Consider the following 21,337-nt stretch of genomic DNA (forward strand, 5'->3'; position numbering starts at 1 on the left):
CACACACACACACACACAGGCACATCAGTGTGACATGCTGCTGTCAGTGATAGGCATGTGTACCAGTATGGCTGACTGAATCTGGGATTTTTAATTTCAGTTATCATTTCACCATGTCATTCTGTCGCTTAGGGAAATTGCATTTTTTCAGATAGGCTGTCAATAACGAGTGCTTTTTTGGAAATTGGGATAGTGAAACAAATACTGTTCTTAACCGTTGTCTGGCAGGCGCCCAAGGATCAAGAATCCTGTTATAAATATTCATTTAGGTTTTCGTAATTCATTTTGTTTGCTCCCCCCCCCCCAAACCTCAAATTTCTGTCCTCTTCTCCTGTGTTGACATGTGTCAATTCCACTGATTTAGCTGCATACTCAAATCTGTTGTCATGCAGCTACACATGAAGGGACTACTCTGTCTGACAGTGGTTGACTGGTACAGATTTTACAGAAGGCCACTGCTAATGCCAATATTTCTTTTGGTTTCTCAAGACAACATTGTGCCATTATCTTTACCTTTCATGCCCAAAATGTACAAAGAGTCAGTGGCTAACGTTATTCTCGTCAGAATGGACATGTCACTGAAGCTGTATTTAAAGAAACACTGGACACTACAGGAGTCAATTGAATGCCATGTTAATAAACTTCAATGTTCTGTAGTTTCGCCGCTCCTTAAAGCAGGGTGAGGTTTTATAGCAGACACTGACACCCCCGAAGCTGTTTGAGGAAAATACTCCCTCACTACTCTGGTCTGCCATTTAAAATAAAGAAAATAATTTAAAATGCAAAATTCTGCCAGCTATGGACACTTTTCCAACTTGCTGTTACAACCACATACATTTGTCCTGCAACTTTATTTTGAAGTTAAATTGATACCTTGTCCCTGTGACTATGCCCCGACATTTTTAGAACCAAGGCTCTTATCTCTGTAAGATTATTGGCTATGTATTGAAGATGGTTATCATCAATCATCTAATGATAGAAATCTCCCATCTGGATTTCCATCAGAATCTTGCTCATCATATTCCATGGAGGTCCTGCTGTAAGACAGATAAACTGGGAAGACAACACAACATTTAACAACAACACTTTGACACTTAACTTCAACTAAAAGTTAAAAACTTTAGCTGACACTAACTGCTGTCACTGCCTACGTACCAACTCGCACTTCTCCATTTGCAGTTCAACTTACATTTCAACAGTTTCATATTTTACTCTTTAAATGGCAGTTAAACTGCTTTCAGCTTTTAATATTCAACTGTTTGTTCAATTACTTTGAGTTTTTACATACAAACTGACAAATAACTGCCAACAGGTCTTAAACTGTCAAATCAACTGCAACTCCCACACATCAAAATCGTTTTTTTTAGACATTTTAACGTGTTTACAGTCTGTGCACCTGCAGTGTTCAGAGTAAGCGAGAGAACTTACATTTATTTCAGAAATTGTAGCTTTTGTAGTTTCACAGTGAATTCAGAACTGCTATTGGCTCTTGTGGTTATTTAATTTTGATCATTTGGATTCATGAAGCCAGCAAAACGGTGTCACATATTGGCCAAACCATGTCAGTTGTAGCCTTCTACCTGGGTTTGCATATTTATGTGTCTATGTGTGACATTTATGTCATCTTGGTCTCATCACCATTGTCTGTCTCTTATCTTTTCACCCCCTCCACCCCACAGGAGAGAGACCCTTCAAATGTAAGCTCTGCAACTTCGCCTCCACCACGCAGTCCCACCTATCGCGGCACAAACGTGTTCACACTGGGGAGAAACCGTACCGCTGCCCCTGGTGCGACTACAGGTACCGGCTCATTGACCCGCCCATGGTTGGTGGCGCTGATGGCCGCCACCATGGCACTGATGATCAGGGGGTTGATAGGTGTGGGGGGGGGGGTAGGAGGGTCTGCGGCGTGTATGTAAGTGAGTGAGTGTGATGGTGAGATAGCAGGTGGCATTGTAGGGTAGTTCGGAGGGGTTGGGGGGGGGGTGGCATTAATGCTAGTGGCTTTGTGTGTGTGTGTGTGTGTGTGTGTGTGTGTGAGAGTGTGTGTGTGTGTGTGTGTGGGGGGGGCAGACAGGTCTAATCTCCACAGCACAGCTCCATCTCATCACTCTGCCATCATCAACAGGCCCAGCCAGATCTCCCCAACACACACACACACGCACGCACACACACACACACACACACACACACACACAATGTCACTGTCACTGGCAGGTCCCTGTCATTAAAACACCATCATACCACATCAGTAATTACACAGGAAATTGTCGGTGAAATTGAAAAAGTTTTGGCTGGCGTTGCACATCTCCATCTCTCTCTAGCTCTCTCTCTCTCTCCCTCTGCCTCCCCTTGACTCTCTCTGTCTTTCTCGCTTTCTCTCATCCTGTGCTTCCTCGTCAGGTTGTGGCAGAAGAGTGTGAAAGGGAATGATCTCAAACCCATCATTGGTTTTAGATGTACTCTTCATTTGTTTTTTCCCCTCTGTGACAAAGTCATTTCGGCAGCTTGTTACACCTGCTCCGCTGCAGTGAAGCGCTCGACTCATTTCACAAGTCTTTTGTATGCAGTCCAACTTAGAAAAAATGAAATGCTGAGAGGTAATACTTGTAGTCAGGCTATTATTTTGCAATTATCAAAGGATTATCTCACCTTGTACCCAAAGTTATCATAACATATCCCTTGACTGTATCAATTAAGGATCGACCAGTGTATGGGTTGTGTTTGATTTAAGATGCTTTGAAGTGTCATTTAATAGCATAGGAAGACTGCATCTTCTAAGTTCAACTACAAGGTTTGTAGGCCAATAAACGGTTGATATTTTGAATAGCCTTGCCAGCGGCATAGCTTCAGGGGTGGCAGTGACAGTCGGCCTACCACTTTGGTTCAGGCTAAAATATCTTAACAACTATTGGATGATTCCTACTGATGCTGGTGATCCACTGAGTGTTTCTCCAGTGTCACCATGAGGTTTTTTTGTTTCAACAATTATCGCATGGAGTGCCATGAAATTGTGTACAGGCATTCATGGTGCCCAGAGGATGACTTCTAATGATGTTGGTGATCCTCTGACATTTCACCTAGCACCCTAAAGCAAAGTTTTCACTTATCCAGTGAAATATCTTAACTTCTTTTTAATGGATTGGGACAGAAGCTTGTACAGGTATTCGTGCTTTCCATAGAATGAATCCTTTCTTATTTCAATTGTTAGGTTTATGACCAAATACCTGCAAAACTAATGGCATTCCCATCAGCCTTAGCTGTACTTTGTGTTTAATGCTTAGTAGAAAATGCTCACATGCAAAACTAAGATGGTGAACACTGTAAACCTGCTAAACACCAGCGGGCCGGCATTGTCATTGTGAGCATGCTGATGTTAAAAGCGCCGCTGTGCCCATGTACATCCTCACAGAGCTGCTAGCATGGCTGTAGGCACTCATTCTTGTTAGATTGGAACTGCCGATCGTCTATATGAAATTTGCATACTGCAAGAATTTTGTTTTGCTCAGAATTCCATTTGTGCTATGACATACATTTTGTACCTCACGGGACACTAAACCTCAGATCCCAGGGGGAAAAAAACAAGACTGTATGATGATGAAGACACCATCTTGCAAACATTTGTTGAATTCTATCCAAATCTCTCATTAAACATTTTGGGTCAAAGGCCAAGGAAAGTATTGAACATGTATTTGAAGTGAATGTTAATCATGAATATTGGTTGATTTATTTATTTTTTGTCCCCCTGAGGACACATTTTAGTCCCATATCCAGCCACTACGGTAGACTTACCCCCAGTACCAGAGATAAACTGTACATAGAACGAGCCAAATGTGCCTGGCCCCATTGTTCCCGCACTGATCCTTAATGATCATTACAGATAGTGGCAAATGAAACAGTAAATTAGAAACCCAATTACCATTTTGGTGGCCCCAGGGGTTCTGAGAGGTCCAGAGGGCAGGCAAGGGGGGTTGCAAGGTGGGAGGAGGAGGTGGTTGGGGAAACGCCCCGCTGGCTTACTAATGTGAGGATGAGGAATTGAATGTGGGGGCCTCAGACAGCCACGAGGGCCCTCGCCTCCGCCCTGCCTTTACACTCTGAATACATGTTTAAAACCCTGACGTCTCCGGTGGCCTGACCACGATAAGGAGCGACTAGATGACTTAGCACGTCTGACCTTTTGATGTAAGCCTTTGAAATACATGTGGCGCCGTTGTAAAGACATATTTAGGTCTGAGGCAAATGAAGCAGCTGTGTGATTGACAGTTCTTGCTCATAGAACATATTTATATCTGTTTTACTAGTATACATCTGATTGCCACTATTTAAATATCCATATTAAATGTTATGGATGACATCTATAGTTCCCACTCGATACAATGTGATCTCCATCAAGGCTGCTCCTCAAATGCATGTAAATGAGCATGGAGTGAATGATCCATCAAATGCCACTTATCTCCTATTCAGACAGAGATAGATAATAGAGGGGGATAATTATAGTTGAGGAATAGTGGTAAAAATATTCTAATGATATTGCACTGGGAGTCCTGGGCTGTCAATTAATGATGTCTATTTGACTATTCTCCAGCTATTTGTGCAAACCGCAAAACTTCTTTACTTCAGTATTTAAGGAGTCATTTCTATTGTTCACAATGAGGAGCTTTTTTCTCTCTCATTAAAGTCACGGTGGCATCTTAAGCGGTCTAATTGATATGTAGCCTCTGACTTCCTGCCACGTTACCATCCTTCTTGGGCTATTATTGTTTATTGAATGCCGCGGCATTCATGTTTCAATCTACCTGTTAAAATGCTATTTCAATTGGCGGCGATGGCAGCTTTGAGGATGGCACGCTTACTGTCAATGCCAGGAAGGTTTGTGACCTTGTAAAGTGAAGGGAGAGATGAGGGAGGAGGGGTGAGACATTAATGATGATAACTGGGCCTCCTTGGCAGAATAAGATCCAAATGGCACCAATGATCCAAATACACCTACTGACTCTTAACACACACAAAGAAACACATTAAAATCTCCTCTAACGAAGCGCCTCTCAATTACACCTCTCCCATTACCATACAGTCGTTGGGAGGAGGAATATGGAAATGGCTCAAATAAAGGGGAGAGACAGAAAGAGGTAGAGAAGGGGTGATGTATCCATTGAGCATCAGTATGGCTGATTCCCTTGCTGAGTGCATGGATGGGGGAGGAAGTTGAAACAGTGTTGGACTAATTAATACAGTGTATAGTAGGAGGGCTGGTGTGGGTTTCACTAACTGTGACACCTGCTGACTCCTAAATGCACGTTGTGTTGTTTTAATATGACAATTACTCCATTACCATATCTGAGAGCTAGCATGGCCCCCCTAGGAATCCACCCGCGCTCGCTTTAGAACCTTTTAGCTCCGCTTCAAATTTTATCTATTTATGCTCCCACTTTCGAATAAGAAATCAGTTCACTTTAAGTATAAAATGCATTTTTTTAGCAGTATGATTTGCGGTAATTCACAACGATGTGACATTTTGAGTTCTTTCTTCTGTCCTTTTTCATTAAGCAGAAGAACAGTCAACAGATGTGGCCATGATTTGTCTGTGAACCTGTTGTTCATGATGGCTGATAAAGTAATCACAACAGTGTGTGCCAATCTGCTGCATAAGTGATTGAGAACGTGTGTAAATATCAAGGGTTATGTACTAACTGTATCTAAACCTACAAGACCTTAAATTTATGGTTTTCATATCAGGCCAAGGTTTATCATTTGCGGCTCCTTTTTTAATTTCGAGATATTAAGCCTGGTGTTTTTGTACCGCATGTTGCTTGTGAATGAAGTGTTGCCAGTATTGTGGCATCATTCATCCCTTTTATTTGTCTGTTCCTTCACTATGGCAAACACCGCTGTAACTACCCAGTTCTTCTTCTGCCTAATTTCAAACAAACTAGAAATCCAAATGCATCACTTCCTGTGAGCCAGGAATCTCTGACCCAAAGCAAATGCAAACGCTCTAATGAAATATACATATTTTGAATTGTGTAGTGCTATATTCATCAGTGATGGGGTATAACAGACATCTCTACATTGCTGTGGATTGCTGCTTTTAAAAAGCACTTTCTTTTGTTGAGAGCGTGGCACCCCAACCGACTGCAGTGTTCAGTTTTGTGAAGAGCCCTCATTGTTCACCAGCGGCTAGTGCTTATGTATTTCATACAGCATGAACAGAACCCAGTGAGGGCCCGCTCTGTTTTTTTATTTTTTTTATTTTTTTTATTTTTATTTTTTCCTCCTTAGGCCCCAGTGGAGCCGGGCTGGACTGTGGCCCCATGATGGAGAGAGGTGTCTCTGCAAAAGTGAAAACAAATTCTTTCCTTGGCTGGCGTGAGCTATGGCACTGTGAGGCTTTATTGTCCTGGCCAAGGTGATAAGGGAGAGTAATTGCGTATTATACTGTCTGAGAATGTCAGGTCCAAACTGAGCACGAGTGCCCCATCCATCAACACATGATGGTGTGTGTTTATGTGTGTGTATGAAAGTGTGTTGTACAATGCACATGCTTGCTTGCATGATGCATTATTTGTGCTCTTATGTGCACGTCTGTGTGTGTGTGTGTGTGTGTGTGTGTGTGTGTGTGTGTGTGTGTGTGTGTGTGTGTGTGTGAGAGAGAGAGAGAAGTGGGGCGGTGTTTATGGATTCATGTCTGTATATTTGCACCTGTCTAGTCATATCAGAGATTCACCATTTTGATTTTGGCACAAACTAAGGTTTGTTCATGTCTATTTATGTATGTATGTGCATGTTTGTTTTGCCCATTCAGGGCTTCAATAACGTGTGTGTGTATGAGCGAGTGTGTGTGTGTGTGTGTGTGTGTGTGTGTGTGTGTGTGTGTGTGTGTGTGGGTTTAGATAGAGCCTGGGAGCAGGTCAGGCAGCATCATTAATCAGCGGAGGGTTGTGTGAGACTCTCTGAGCTGACATCATTACATCCTACACCCTGCAGTAGCTCACTGCTTGGCCTGCCCTATCTGACCAGCCCAAAGACCCACAGACTCTCTCACACACACACACACACACACATACACACCACTATTTCTATACCTTTCATACAATTGCAAAAGATACATAATGCTTAACAGATGTCTTCAGACATATCTCTAGTGCACTCAGTAGGCAGTCTCACAGCATGCATTACCCACTGCTCCCAGCACCATTACACACCAAACCTGCTTACCAGCTGTAAGGGAAGAAAATAAAGTTAGAGATATGCAATAGTGTGAATATCAAAGAATTAACAGGATTTAAATATTGTTTGTGTAACAAGTTGTGTTTTGCTGTTTGTGAAAGCGGTCTTTAGTCGTTTGTGGGCCTGTTTCACAGAGGCGTATTTAGGTAATGAATGCTTTGAGAGTCTTTCCAAACACGGCTGCTCCCTCTGCTCCGAAGCCCAGTTTGAGTTGTTTCTAATGTGTGTGTGTGTGTGTGTGTGTGCGTGTGCGTGTGCGCGTGTGCGTGTGTCTCTCATCATTGGCAAAAAAAAAAAATGTTAGTACAGCAAACCTTTCTTGGGAAAGTTGCCAAGTGTTTAGCTTGTGTTTTCTCCCTCATGACTCTCATCTTTAAATCTTTAAAAAAAAAAAAATCTTTTCCAAAAAAAGAATGAAGCCTTTTATCTTTGTTTGTCTCCCTTAGATCCAACTGTGCTGAGAACATCCGGAAGCACATTCTCCATACGGGCAAACACGAGGGCGTGAAGATGTACAACTGTCCCAAATGTAACTATGCCACCAACTCTCCCATGGAGTTCCGCAACCACCTGAAGGAAAGTCACCCTGATATCGAGAATCCAGACCTCGCCTACCTACATGCAGGTAACTAATTGTTCAATTTGTATTTGAGGAGGCTCTGTTTAAAAACAAAAACTGTTATCTGTGTGTATGCCTCATCGCTCTCAACATCCATAGCATTTTATGTGATTCGGGTCCCTAATGAGAAGATGTCTGTCTGGAGTAAGACTTGAACATATTTTCCTACATTCAGAAACAGTGGATTGAAGACAGTCCTGAACACCCCTGTGTTTAAAAGGTCTTTGGCACTCCAGGCTTATTTACAGCAATGTCTTGCCTTAGCTTACACATCTAGGAGCTGCCATCTACTACCTTGGTTTTGTTCTGTTGGCTGAATCAAATGGATCATTTGAAAGTTAAAGGGACGCCCCACCACTTTTACTATTTATATATTTACAATTTTCAAGAGTCATCAGTAGTGCTACTCAACCTGTTAAAACAGTTTAGAAATTAATGGGGCGGCATTAACTCGGTGGGGACCTGGCTTGGGAACCTGAGGGTGGCCGGTTCAAGTCCTGCACGAAAAAGTCAGATTGTGTTAACTGGTTGCTGGAGAGGTGCCAGTTCACCTCCTGGGCACTGCCTGGGTGCCCTTGAGCAGGGCAACAAACCCCTAAGTGCTCTGGAGGGAGATTTCAGTGGACTGCCCCTTTAAGTGCCTTCCCGAGGCCGGTAGCTGGGAACTTATTGTGTTCCCCATCCAGAATTTTTTTTGCTACGCCAAGCATTTGAACCCTACGTCTTGCATTTTCTAACTTGCCTCACTAATTTTCTGCATTCCAATGTGTAATGTGCACACCAACATACACACATACAGTATATACCCGCAGACAAATCAACGTTTGAAATCTTTCTACTGAATTAAACCACCTGGCTGCCCCCGCAACCCTGCCCGGGCTCTATCATTCCACAGAGGTCAGGTCTTCCAGAAACCGTGAGTGTTTTTGTCGGATCGAGTCTCGCTATTCAGTGCTGATGGAGGGCACCCAGCCACAAAGAGGCAGCTATCAAAGAATGCTGGTCTAGCCATCCCTGCCAATCACTCAGGCCATAGAGACAGATGAAATTGTGTTCCTCCTATTGGTTCCTTTGTATCCCAGTGTTCCTCCATTGTCCTTGAAGGCCACCAAATCCAATCGGCCGAGTGCTTGTCCTTCAGAGGAGCAGAGAGGACAGCCTTTATCCTGTTATCCCTTTGACCTTCCATAAAAGCAGTAGAGTTAGAGGGGAGCACCATGGGAAAGAGGCCAGGCAGGGACATTACTGGAAAATGGCTGCATTCTGGCAGTACTGTGGTTTATTTCCTGTTGAAACTGAATGGATCTGGAGTTGTCTTTGTGCTGACTCTGAAAAGTTTATTTGTTAAATTTCTCAAACAGGCTTATTTTTGGTATAATTTCTGTTCTTCAAATTCAATGAGCAACTTCCATCTTTGATCTCCTTTACTTCCATGCCCTAACCTCCCTGCACAACCTTTTTACCTTCAACTATTCTTTAAAACACCTGCCTCCTTCATATTCTCCGTACCCTCTCACCTTTAACCAAAGCACACCTTTTACGCTTCTTCTTACCCTTTCACCCTGAATTTCCCTCACCTCTGTTTGTCCTTAATGCATGGCTGACCTTTGGTGAAGAAGATTCACTTTGTTTCTTAGCGTCCCCCTTAGTGTGATCTGTTAAGCCACATGAGAACATAACTGCTATACCAAGTAAAGAAAGATATTTCTCTCTATGTGTCCAGGCCAGTTCTGTGGCTTCATCTTAAATGGGGCTATGATCTTACTGGGGTTCCACCTAGCCATAGCAAGCAACATTCGTTGTGGGGTTCAGTCTTTCAGTCATCTGGAGGAAACATATCCTCCACTTTCAGTCAAGTTAAGCAGCATGTGTTCAAGATGTCATCATGACGCTCTAATTCACATTCTGGTCATAGCACACCACAGATATGAACCCAAAGAATGACAGCAAAAGAAATGATCCAAAAGAAATGCAGCTGATGGTGTGTCTTTACCCGAGAAGAAAATTCTTTCCTGCACCAATTAACAAAAAGAAATTAGTGATCCCACTTCGCTTTCATTGATGCATTACAGCTTGTACGCGTAAATTAACTATTGCAGGACCGCAGAAAACAATTTACCTGATTAGGACCAACGCAATCAAACTATAGGTGGTTTGAAAAGGCATTGAAAGTACACTTGTGATCTCTCTCCCTCTTTCAAAAGAGAGGAACAGGAAGGTGGGGTGGTAGCGGAAAGAGCAGTGTTTCATCTAAGCAGACAGTACGAGACCAAAAGAAAGAGACGGGGGAAAAAAAGATTAAGAAGGTAGATGTTGAATTAACCTGCTTGTGATTGCTCTCTGTCAGAGTGGCACCAGGGCCAGCAGCGAGAGGCAAATCATCTGTGATGGCCCTTCCCGTTGTTCCCCCTTTGAAAGACACAGATCAAACGCACCCTAGTCATGGGCCCTTGCAGCCCCTCGCGCCGGATTGATTGACACCCGAACGTCTCCACTGCTGCTCTGTCTTTCCATATCACTCTCTCGCGCTCTCTCTCTCTCTCTCTCTCTCTCTCTCTCTCTCTCTCTCTCGCTTGCGCTCCGTCTTCCCTTCTTTATTCAGTGTCGCACTTCGAATTAAAGCCCTTCTCAAGGATGAAAGCAGAGGTCCTTTGCAAACGAAGGAAGAGAGGGAATTAGACCCAGCAAGTGATGGAGGGGAATGATGATTAGAATTAGGGGGGGGGGAATAAGGAAAAAAGAGGTTAGATATGTGAGGGGAAAATGTTGCTGATAGGACACATTTTAATAAAATGGTAATGACAATTGTCTTCCTTGTGCGATCTGCAGAGAGATATGCCACAAAGAAGTGTGTGTGTGTGTGTGTGTGTGTGATCTCGGCATAGATAGCACTGCAGCAGAACTAGAGCTACAGGTACCTCTCAGAGCACTGCCACTTTGCTAAATTACCGCTCTGCCAGAACTTTCTTTCTAGTTAAAAATGCTGCAACTACCCTATGACTGGAGCAGCTTTGGGAAATTGTGTATTTGCCTTCGTTCTTTGTTATCCCCCTCCAGCGAGGTCAGCTGTGGTTTCAGGGCAATGGCTTTGTTAAATCAGCCTCCTGTCCTGTTCAGTACCCAAAACTATGTTACACACACACACACACACAGGTGAGATGTCGCCATTAGCTTTGTCAGAGCATCTTCATCCCACTATTTTAAATTGTGAATTATTTCCCTCATTTTCAGCCAAGGTTATAATTGCACATCTTGGGGGCGTAGCGATCAAATGCTTTGTAATTAGCTAACAGCGACTGAGTACTTGGATCCGCTGCTGAGTGCTTAAAAAGATTTTTTTTTTTTTTTTTAAATCTATAAAAAATAAACTTCAAGGCATTGTTGCTGCCTTATGCAGATTCTATTTTCCTTAATAATGCATGATGGATAGTTACTGTAGAGGGCTGGGGGAGACCTGGCCTTGTAAGTGATGATCGTAATACGCAGTTACAACCACAGGCAAATTCATTTGTTTGCATATATTTTTTTTCCTTATTAAACAAATCTGTAAACAAATATGGGTTTGGATGGCTTTTACTTAAGTTATGCATCTGTGTGCCTCCCCGGCTCCCCTCCCTCGCTTTCACCTTCTGTTCATCATATAATGAAACATTACTCTCCTGAGTTTTGCTTGCCTATTGTGTTACAGCGGCGTGTTGGATTGCGGAGGACAGGTGTGTATGTCATGCAAATGTATCCTGGTATCCCGGCGCATATGACACTGTGTCGACGTTGTGAAAGAAGCCACAGACACTGACGATAAAATCAACATCTGTTTCTAATAACAATGTGTTATATGTGACACGTTTCTGTGTTGGAAAATATGTGAAAAAAACAAAACAATGCATCACAGTTTAAAAAAAACAACACCTATAGGACATCAAGTCGTCAGCGTTAGTGATGAACCTGCGTCTTTGTGTCACCGTCCTTATGTTGCATTCGCATGATAGGCATTGACTTAAAAAAAGTCATTCTGTTCACAGGGTGGATCATTGTGCTGATGCTGTCAAAGCGTAGATTTAGTAATTCTGAGTTGTATCTTCCAAAGTCAACAATGAGGCATTTGTTCGCTTAACGGGAAGCCAAAAAATAAGTTAAATATTTTTACCAGGAAATAAAAGAGTGAGGAAATGGAGCTCTTTTGGTGCCTGTGTTTTTTATTCTGTCCCCATCATTTACCCCGACCACACAAAGCAACCTCAGCAAGCCTACATGTATGAACTTGAAGATTAGCTCAAGCTAGTGTTGGGTGTTAATTGGATAATTCCCTCATGGAGGAACACCTTTCAGCTTCATCTGGTCCTGAATGGCTCACTTTGGCGTGCGTGCGTGTGTTTGAGGGGGTTAGCTACGTGGTTTGGGGAAAAAAGGCCCACCGTCAGTTGCATGTGTCTTAGTAAACCAATACAGGGCCGGTCCTGGCCGAGCAAGCAGCAATTCCTGCATAATGACCTGCTCCAATAAGCGTGAAAACTCCCTCAACCGGCTGCATTCATCACACATCAGCCACAACAAACAGCCTTTTGTTTCATCCTCTTCTCCCATTCCCTTCCTCCTGGCATCAATCCAAGTGCCTCCGCTCAACCGTTTAGTGGCTATTCAGAGCCTTGACTGACAAGTCCCATCCAATCAGTGTGGAGACGTAGAGGCAGTGGGTTTCTGGCTGCTCCGAATGTGAAGTGATGTCTACATTTGTGAGTTTGCCACCTTTAGGCCATCACAGACAGATTTCTTTTTCCACACGGTAAATGATGACTGACGAAGTATTGTGTCATTGACAGACTGGGTCAACCTCTGCCTCTGTCTGAGCCTCTGGACAAGTTCTGTCACTGTCAGAAAATTTGAGGCAGATTGATGACACTTGATATACTGTGTGCTCCCTGGTGTTGCAATGGCACAGTTATGTTAGGTGCTTGCTTATGTTGCACTATTCTGAAAAAACATTGCAGATGGCTTATGTAGGCCACAGCCTAAGAGTTGCACAGTGTGATAGCAGGACAAAAGGATACAGTTGTTTAGTCTGCATAGGTTTTTAGTCTAATGCTACAGTTGTGTGAAACATATAATGTATGATGTGCAAGGGCACAAGAAGGAGAACAACAGTAAATAGTTTTGTAACCACATGTAGAGATGATATTTAGCTACAAAATCCTTTTTTTTCTGAACTGGTTAAATTAGGTAATGAGCAAATGTCTTCTGAGACTCCAGCTCAAACACTGAAAGCTACTTTTCCTGGAAAGCTACGGCACCAGTTTTTTGTTGGGAACACCAATTCCCTTGTGTGTATCATTTATATTAAGCTAGTACTTTTAAGAGATCCTAAAGGGATTGTTTATAATGTGTCAGCGCACATCAAATGCTTAATTTCTATCTTTTTAATCAAAAGATGAAAGGAAAAATATTTGCTGTATGTTTGCAAGGCCTTTTGTCAGAACAATGGAGTATGCTTTCATGTGAACATGCAGTACTTGGACAGAAGCGCACACATAGACACACACAAACACCTCGTGTGAGTGACGTGTGGTGGGGATGCTGGCGGGCAGGGCTGCTCCTCCTGTATGGGACAGTGAATATGGGACCAGACAGGCCGCCGTCTCCTATAAAGCCTCATCCATAATTCAATCCTCCTCCTCCTCCCCTCAATTCAGACACCGTACGTATCCAGCTACAGCCAACAGCTAACCTGTCTTAAGACAGGAAAGAAAGACCGAAAGAAAGAAAACGATAATTGTTTTTTATTGAGAATGTTGAGTAAAAAAAAAAAATTAAAAGATAAGAGAGAAAAGCAGAATTTGTTAAAGAGAGGAGGTTGTGACACAACCGAGACTGCTGATTTTTCTCTTTTAGCCCAGCTTGCCCCATCTTGACCTTTACTGAGTTAACACAGCTCCTCGGACCAACATGTTTTCCTTTATCTACACCCTCATTGGCTGAAGTGCACTTCTAAGATCTTCACCACAACCTTTGCCCCTTTTACTGTGCAAAGGACCCTTTTCTTCCTCCTTCGCCTCTCTCTAGCCTCGGTGTGTCGTCTGTTGGTGGCTCTCCAAACGTCTTGGCATCTCTAATTACCAACAGGCTCAACTTTCCCAACTAAACAACCAATTACCAACGCTTTAGCCCAACCCAGTCCCATGTTTCCTGATACAGTGGCCTATTAGGGCCCCTTATTTCTCCCCTAACATAATTGAATCCCCTGGCTGCTCATCAGTGGGCTAATTTAAGCCAATGTGCAGAGTTGGTAATCAGAGGGCCTGCCTATTAGACTATCAGACCCCAATTAAGTGCCCTCTTATTTCCAACATAACAAGCCACTATCACTACTGCTGTTATTGTATTTCCCTCTTTAGTGCCCAGTTTTGTTTGGGTAAATCTGTGGTCTGTTTGGTGAGGAAAAGAGGGTAAAGAGAAGTGGAAGTGAGGAGTTTCAGTGTTAAGTTAAGCACTGGTACAGGTGGTATTCGAAGAAATGCGCTCAAAGAGAAAAAGGACACTAATTAGGGTGAAAATTCAGAGAGCAAAGATCTGCCTATTTTTTGATTGACAGAACTCAGATGTTTCTGTCCAAAACACCCTTTACTGTGAAGGCTCCTCTGGCGTACATGGTAGTACTACAACAGATTTCATCAAAAGGAAGGAAAAAAAAAAAAAAAAGGATTTCATGGACCACCTTGTTTTATGTGAAAAATATTCCTGCTTTCTTCCTAAATAAAAACACATAGTGATGAGACTAATGAGTGAAATTCAAGCATCTCATTAACATGAGAGAGCGCCTGGCCCGATCCGTTGCAGAGATGTTTTCGGCCACATTATTTGGTTTCAATGAGTGCACGTCACCCGAATCTCGTTAGAAAACATATGAGCTGCGACGTCTTTAAACTTCAAAACATCTATCTCTTCCTGCCACTTGGGTCTGCAAAAATCTGATGTGACTTACTGTAATGCCGCTTTAACTTGACAAATAGATTTGAAATGGAAAAGGTTCCGAGACAAATGCCTTCACCACCAGCACCTCTTTCTGTCCTCTCACAAGTGCAGAATATCTCACTTTTTCCTCCTTCCTTTTTTCTCGGTCCTGTCTTGGTGACTGGGGCAGTTGAAGGGAGCCAGAGTGTGAAAGAGGCCCACAGAGGGCTGATGAGGAGTCTTAGCAAAGCGTGTCTCAAGTGTGGGACGGCAGCATTTGAGCGGGTGTGTGTGTATATATATATATATATATATATATATGTGTGTATGGTAGCAAGAAATGGTGTGCGTGCGGGTCTGGAAGTCTAAGTGTGTGTGTTTAGTGTTGGTGTCGACTCCCCGTAGCCTAATTAAAGGGCGAGGAAAGCCACTCACTGGGAGATTAAACCTAAAAGGGTAAATTAGCACTCAAAAGGGGTGTGGCAAATTCACACATACGCACAGGCCATGAAATCTCTTCTGACACCTGTGAAAAAAGGAAAAAAAGAGAATAAGGAGGATGGAGAGAGGGGCAAACTTTTGTTTTTAATAGCAGAGCTTGGTGCTATGTATTTGTTCAGATGAGACTGTGAACAGGGCACTCTACTCTCTGGGCGACCTGTTTTACTTTTATTAATTGACTTACTTACTTGTAAGTCGCTCTGGATAAAGGTGTCTGCTAAATAAATGTAATGTAATATCATTTCAGGACCGCAGTGCCACAAATGTCTTAAAATATCAAACTGAATGTGATTATCTAAATATGAAAAAATATCAGAACAGCTTTTAACTTGTAATTTTAGGGATATATGTTTGACATCAAATATTTGGACTCAGTCATGGAGGCGTAAACCTTCACTGAAATTCATGACAGTTGTGAAATGCATCTTATATTTAATTCTAACTTACATTAAACACTGAGGCGACCTCTAGCTCACCCAGTATAGAGCATGCGCCCCATGTAGGCTGAGTCCTTTGCAGCGGCCCGGGTTCGAGTCCGACCTGCGGCACTTTGCTGCGTGTCATCCCCCATCTCTCTCCCACCTTTCCTGTCTAGCCACTGTCACTCTGAAATAAAGGGAAAAGCCCCCAAAAAAAATTAATAAAAAAAAAAACTTACATTAAACACTTTATAAAACATTACATTTAACTTGTTCACTTTTTAGCGGTCATTTAAAGGGTTAATATTATCCAACTTAGTCCTTGTAATGTCTTACCATGCAGTTAGTTTTGGCTTTATTTGCTGCGTTTTTAAAGGGTTATGCTGGAGATTTAGTCTTGTACATGCTTAGGGACAAGATATACTTTCAATTTCAAAGAGCAGACAGAGATACACTGACTCTAAGTAGAGTTTAGATTCTCTGCCCGAGCCCGAGCCGGGCCAATATTTTCCGCCGCCGGGCCGGGCCGGGCCGTGTCCTTGACCAAGCATTTGTGTTTTTTTAATCACTACTTTATTAGCCTTATTCGGTGGGGAGAAAGCTATGCCTCTCCAGCTTCTCCCGTAGCTCTGGGTGTCCTGCACTGACTTGAGTGTGAGGTAAACTGTACTACATCGTGTCTCCCCCATCTGCAGCACTGTTGTCGGCCAGCGCGTCAGCATGCAGACCGTGGCGAAGGACGGTATTAATTAGGTGATCGAGACCTAATTAAGAAATCTCCTATATGGTTCCAGGGCTTTGATTATGTTGCTGCCTTGATCTGTTACCCTCACTGAGGGAGAAGCTATAGGGTCGAGTTTAGGTTAGAGTTCTTTTTTTTACGTTTCTTCTTTCGGATCCATTTGCGATCCATTCCAGTCTGAATAAACAAACAGCGCAGTTTACATGCTTCGTCCTCGTTGCATTACCTGTATTTATTAAGATAATTCTAAACAGATTTCTGGAGTTCAAACAACTCGGAATTGTAGTTGAGAACGTCAGTTATAACGGCCCACGTATTCAAAAAATGTCGGGTTTAAATCGGGCTCGGGCTCATAATTACAGTTAACGTGTCGGGATGGGTTCGGACGCAACATGCACGGGCTCGGGTAGGGTCGGGCTTGATTTTTTTGGGCCCGATCTAAGCTCTAACTCTTAAGTCCCTAGTATTGGATATAGTGTATTTGAAACATCCCTGCCCTTTGTTCTGTAAAGCAGGATTTCTGTCATACATGTGTAGTCTCCAAGTCGAGGCTCACAATTTTCCTTAATAATAATTTTTCGTCAAATATTGTCAAAATAACTGTGCACTTACTGGACATTCATAAAGCATGAATGGGGCTGATTTAAACTTAAAATCAGTGATGTCTGATAGCCGTTGGCAAAGAGTGAGGGTTTGCAGTAGTGTAGCATTTGTGATGTTGTAAAGCAGACACACAAGCGCACGCACACACACACACACACACACACACACACACACACACACACACACATACACGTGAGGGACAGATGAGTGTCACATCATCGGCCATTTATATGTCCCACAATTCAACAGCGGGTGTTAATGCCCTGGGCAACACTGATATCTCTTTATAACTGTCTGCCCATGTTGTTTAACCCCCATACTACTCTGTCAGTATATCAGCTTGCTTTCTGCCTCTTTCTTCTGGTTCTCCGTGTTTGTGTGTGTTATGATGTCTTAGCATTTGGGTGTTTGTGTGTGTTGAGAGTGATTGATATGACTCTGGGCCAGCAGCTAAGCTCTGCCATGCTATCTGTCTCTCTGTCTATTTGTCTGTTGTCTCTTCTGCGTTGTCTTCTACTCCTGTTTGACTGCTATCAAACAAGTGTGTTGTTTGAGAGAGCGAGAGAGAGTGTGTGTGTGTGTGTACATGTCATCTGTCAGTGTCTTGCTCCAGAATCAGACATCTAGCAGAGAATCTGCACACACACACACACACACACACACACACACACACACACAAACTGTCACACACATGCAGGTTTTCACAGAACTACATCTCCAATCTTATAGTTCCCCCAGGGACTAAGTATGTATGTTTGCACGTATAAGAGATTTCATGTGTATGTGTGTGCTTCTGCGAATACACACAAACACACACACTCTTGCATGTCTTTCTGTTTGCGGGTGTAAGAAAATAGATCTTGGTTCTGTCACAGCTGGGCCTGCAGGCATAAGAGGCCTTAACGGATGTCTCTCTCAGTGAAACACACACACACACACACACACACACACACACACACACACACACGATACAGGTCCCAGACCCCTCTCCCTCCTGGACTCGCAGTGAGGAATACAAGATTCAGGCTCCTCTCTAGATAGTGATCAGCCTCGCCGTGGCTTCAGAAATGCTATCTTCACCGGGCGGCTGAATTGATAATGCTCCCCCCTTACGCATTTTATTACAAAGGCCCAGTTTGTAAAAAGGTAATCATTTACTGTTGCTACTATCTCCCCTGAGCCATACATCTTCTGTCTTCACAGGACAAAGTTCTCCTGCTGCTACTGACGCTGTTTTTCCCTATTTTATTTTATTTTTTACTTTGTCGGTGGGTTCGCAGACGGCTACTTTTAAGTTTATCATCCTCTTGCTGCCTCAGAGTTTTACACATACAGCATACCCACCTGGGAGAATTAGATCTTTTTGTTAAATGTATTTATTTTGTGTTAGTTTTTGAAAGCATGCATGGGCGCTCATTGTTTGTGTGTGTAGGGGACAGAAAGGCTGCACTGAATGAAGGACTAATCCCTTTGGGCACATAGCGGAATCCAATACCAAGTACCAAAATCTCATAATTTCAATTATCATATTTATCATATTTATTCATTTTCTCCCAGCCAGACTTAATGCTGTGTCTCTCTCTCCCTCTCCCTCTCTCACCGCTCCTTCTTCTGTACATTAATCAATTTTTTCCCTCCATTGCTCTCTCCACTGGCGACATGTGAGCCTGCCAGTCACATTGATTGACAGCACTCAAGTGGCCTACGGAAAAAGCAGCTCATTTTTTCTTCTTTTTTTCCCCCTTTTTGGTCAGATGTTGTGCCAGTGATGCCGGGGCCTTATCAGGAAACCCAATTTATTGCCGTTTCTCTGGGCGAAAGGGGTTGCCACTCACACTGACTGACAGCTCTCAGATTTGCAGGCTGCAGTGTAGGGATTTCCTTTAAGTTGTTATGTTTGTATATGTTATTTACTTTTTTTTCCCCGTGCTGTCGGAGATTATTCTACCGCACATGGCACTTTACAAACACATACACAAAGACATAGTGCATAGATCTGCCTCGCTCCCTCGTCTCCAAACCGTTTTATTTTGTTCTGACCTTGGCAGTGATTTTGACTGACGGACGGCGATCCGCGGTCCCGCTCGCCACACAACGGGTCAAGTTTATCCTTGTGAACATCTTTGTTTGGTAATTGTTTTAATCTTGGGGGAGGAACTGAAGGTAAAGAAAATAAACTGTTAAATGGAAAACTGACTTGATTCATGCAGAGACTGTTGTTGTGTTTTTATGCGCAAGGCATGTTTGCTTTCATTGCTAAGAACATTACATGTGGGAATGTGGGCTCATGTATGAATTTATGTTCTCATCTCAGCTGTGTGCTTTTACATTTCCCTCCCTGCCTGTGTGTGTATGAGCGAGCCGTGTGTGTGTGCGCACGCACAGATTCCTTGCCTTCGTTTGATATGCATTTGAAAACACATCGATGTATGTCATCATGTGTGAGTTTTTTGCATGTCTGTGTACTGTACGCATGGGATGCCTGTGTGTGTGTGTGTGTGCGCGCGTGTGTGTGTGTGCGCGCGTGTGTCAGCTCCCATGTGTGTGCATTTGTGTGTGTCGAGTATGACCTCCGAATCCTGAGGCTTATCGTGGCGGTGTTCCACATTATTGATAGCGAGCGGAGATATCGACAGGCCAAGCGCCGGCAGCTCGCAGCCGCGCCGGCAAGCGGGATGGGACTTTGATATGACATATTGTGCGTCTCAGCACAAGCCATAAATAATTCTGACACGTTTTTGTATGCATGGGAAAGTCCTTGATTCAGCCTCCCATAAAAATAAACTTCTATTATGGAAGGTATTTGTCAAGTGGGTGCGTGATGGATGGCCCAGCGTTTACCCCGTGGCAGGACGATGGGTTATGGATGCCCGCCGCCCCTTGCCGGGGGAGGAGTCGCACCCAGCAACGCTGACACTAGAGTAATTACTGCCCTCCTCACCACGGCAACGGAGGGAGGGAAGTGGACGAGGGATGAGGGCAGAGGGGGAGGGGGGGTATACACACACCTGCACCTCCCTCCGCCCCTCCCTCCACACTGTCCTGTAACGCTACTGGCGTAAAATGAAGAAAGTGATGAAGGCTGTAAGGGCAGTGATGATTGGACACAGACGGACGGATGGATGGATGGATGGATGGATGGATGGATGGATGGATGGATGGATGGACGGACAGATAGATGGGTGGACATGATTGATTTATTAATTGATTGACTGGGGAGACAGCCCTTTCCATTCCTCATGAAGATGTTACATATTGTTAAGCATCCGTATATTACTGCCTAATTAGTTCTGACATTTTTGCTTGATTACTGTAAACAAATGAGCCTGTGGCACGGTCATGATTACTCGTCTGCATCTCATTATATTATTATCATCTTATTGCTTCTTTGTGTCTTAGAGCTGACAATATTCCTTGATTAAACGCTTAATCAAATGTCAGAAAATTAAGTTTTGATAAGATGAACTTTATTGATCCCACACTGGGAAATAGAAGTGTCACAGCAGCAAATGACAGTACAAGAACGGATATATAGTATGAAAAAGTAACCTAAGAGAAAATAGATAAACTACTATATACATTATGAATAACTACTTTAAAAGAAATGACGCATCGAAACAAAAGTAAAACCCACTAATACTATATACACCCAGCATAAATAGAAACTACAAAGTCAGTGAGACAAAACTAGTCACAGTTTGGATTTGCTGCTGTTTTTTGTTTAATATTATTGTAAACGAATACCTTTTACTTTTGGACGGTTGATTGGAAGAAACAAGCATTTTCAAAATGCCACCTTGCACTCTGACATTGAATAAATAATTCATTACTCAAACTATCACAAAAGATAATATACGTATATGTTGCAATATTTGCAAACAGTTGATTTTTCTGTGACCCTTTCAGTCTTTTGACGGTCTTTTGTTGCCAACAAACCTCAGCTTTGTATATAATCCAGTTTTACGGATTTCCCCACCAAATATGAGCTGGTGGTTCACAATGTAAAAGTGTAACACTTATGACATTATACACTGATATCCACCTTGGTCAGAGCTAGTACACTTTGCCTCAAAAGGAAAGGGAGCACAGTATAAATAAAATGAATACTTTAGCAGAGAAAAGCTGTGTGTGTGTGTGTGTGTGTGTGTGTGTGTGTGTGTGTGTGTGTGTGTGTGTGTGTGTGTGTGTGTGTGTGTCGCTCTCATGTTGCCGCACTTATGAATATGTACACGCATTTGTGTGTGCTAATGAGCACGTGAGCGTGTTTATATGTCAATC

At 43.0% G+C, this 21,337-nt stretch overlaps 1 protein-coding gene across 1 annotated transcript in view; it reads left to right on the top strand.

Annotated features, from left to right (window-relative positions):
• znf407 (zinc finger protein 407) overlaps positions 1–21,337 on the top strand; it is a 153,755-nt gene that overhangs the window by 102,603 nt on the left and 29,815 nt on the right. The window contains 2 exon segments of the mRNA XM_078253539.1: positions 1,680–1,800; positions 7,677–7,855. Coding sequence (XP_078109665.1) covers positions 1,680–1,800; positions 7,677–7,855 — 300 coding nt within the window.

This window comes from Sander vitreus, chromosome 6, assembly GCF_031162955.1.
Source record: "Sander vitreus isolate 19-12246 chromosome 6, sanVit1, whole genome shotgun sequence".
In the NCBI taxonomy this organism is placed as follows: domain Eukaryota; kingdom Metazoa; phylum Chordata; class Actinopteri; order Perciformes; family Percidae; genus Sander; species Sander vitreus.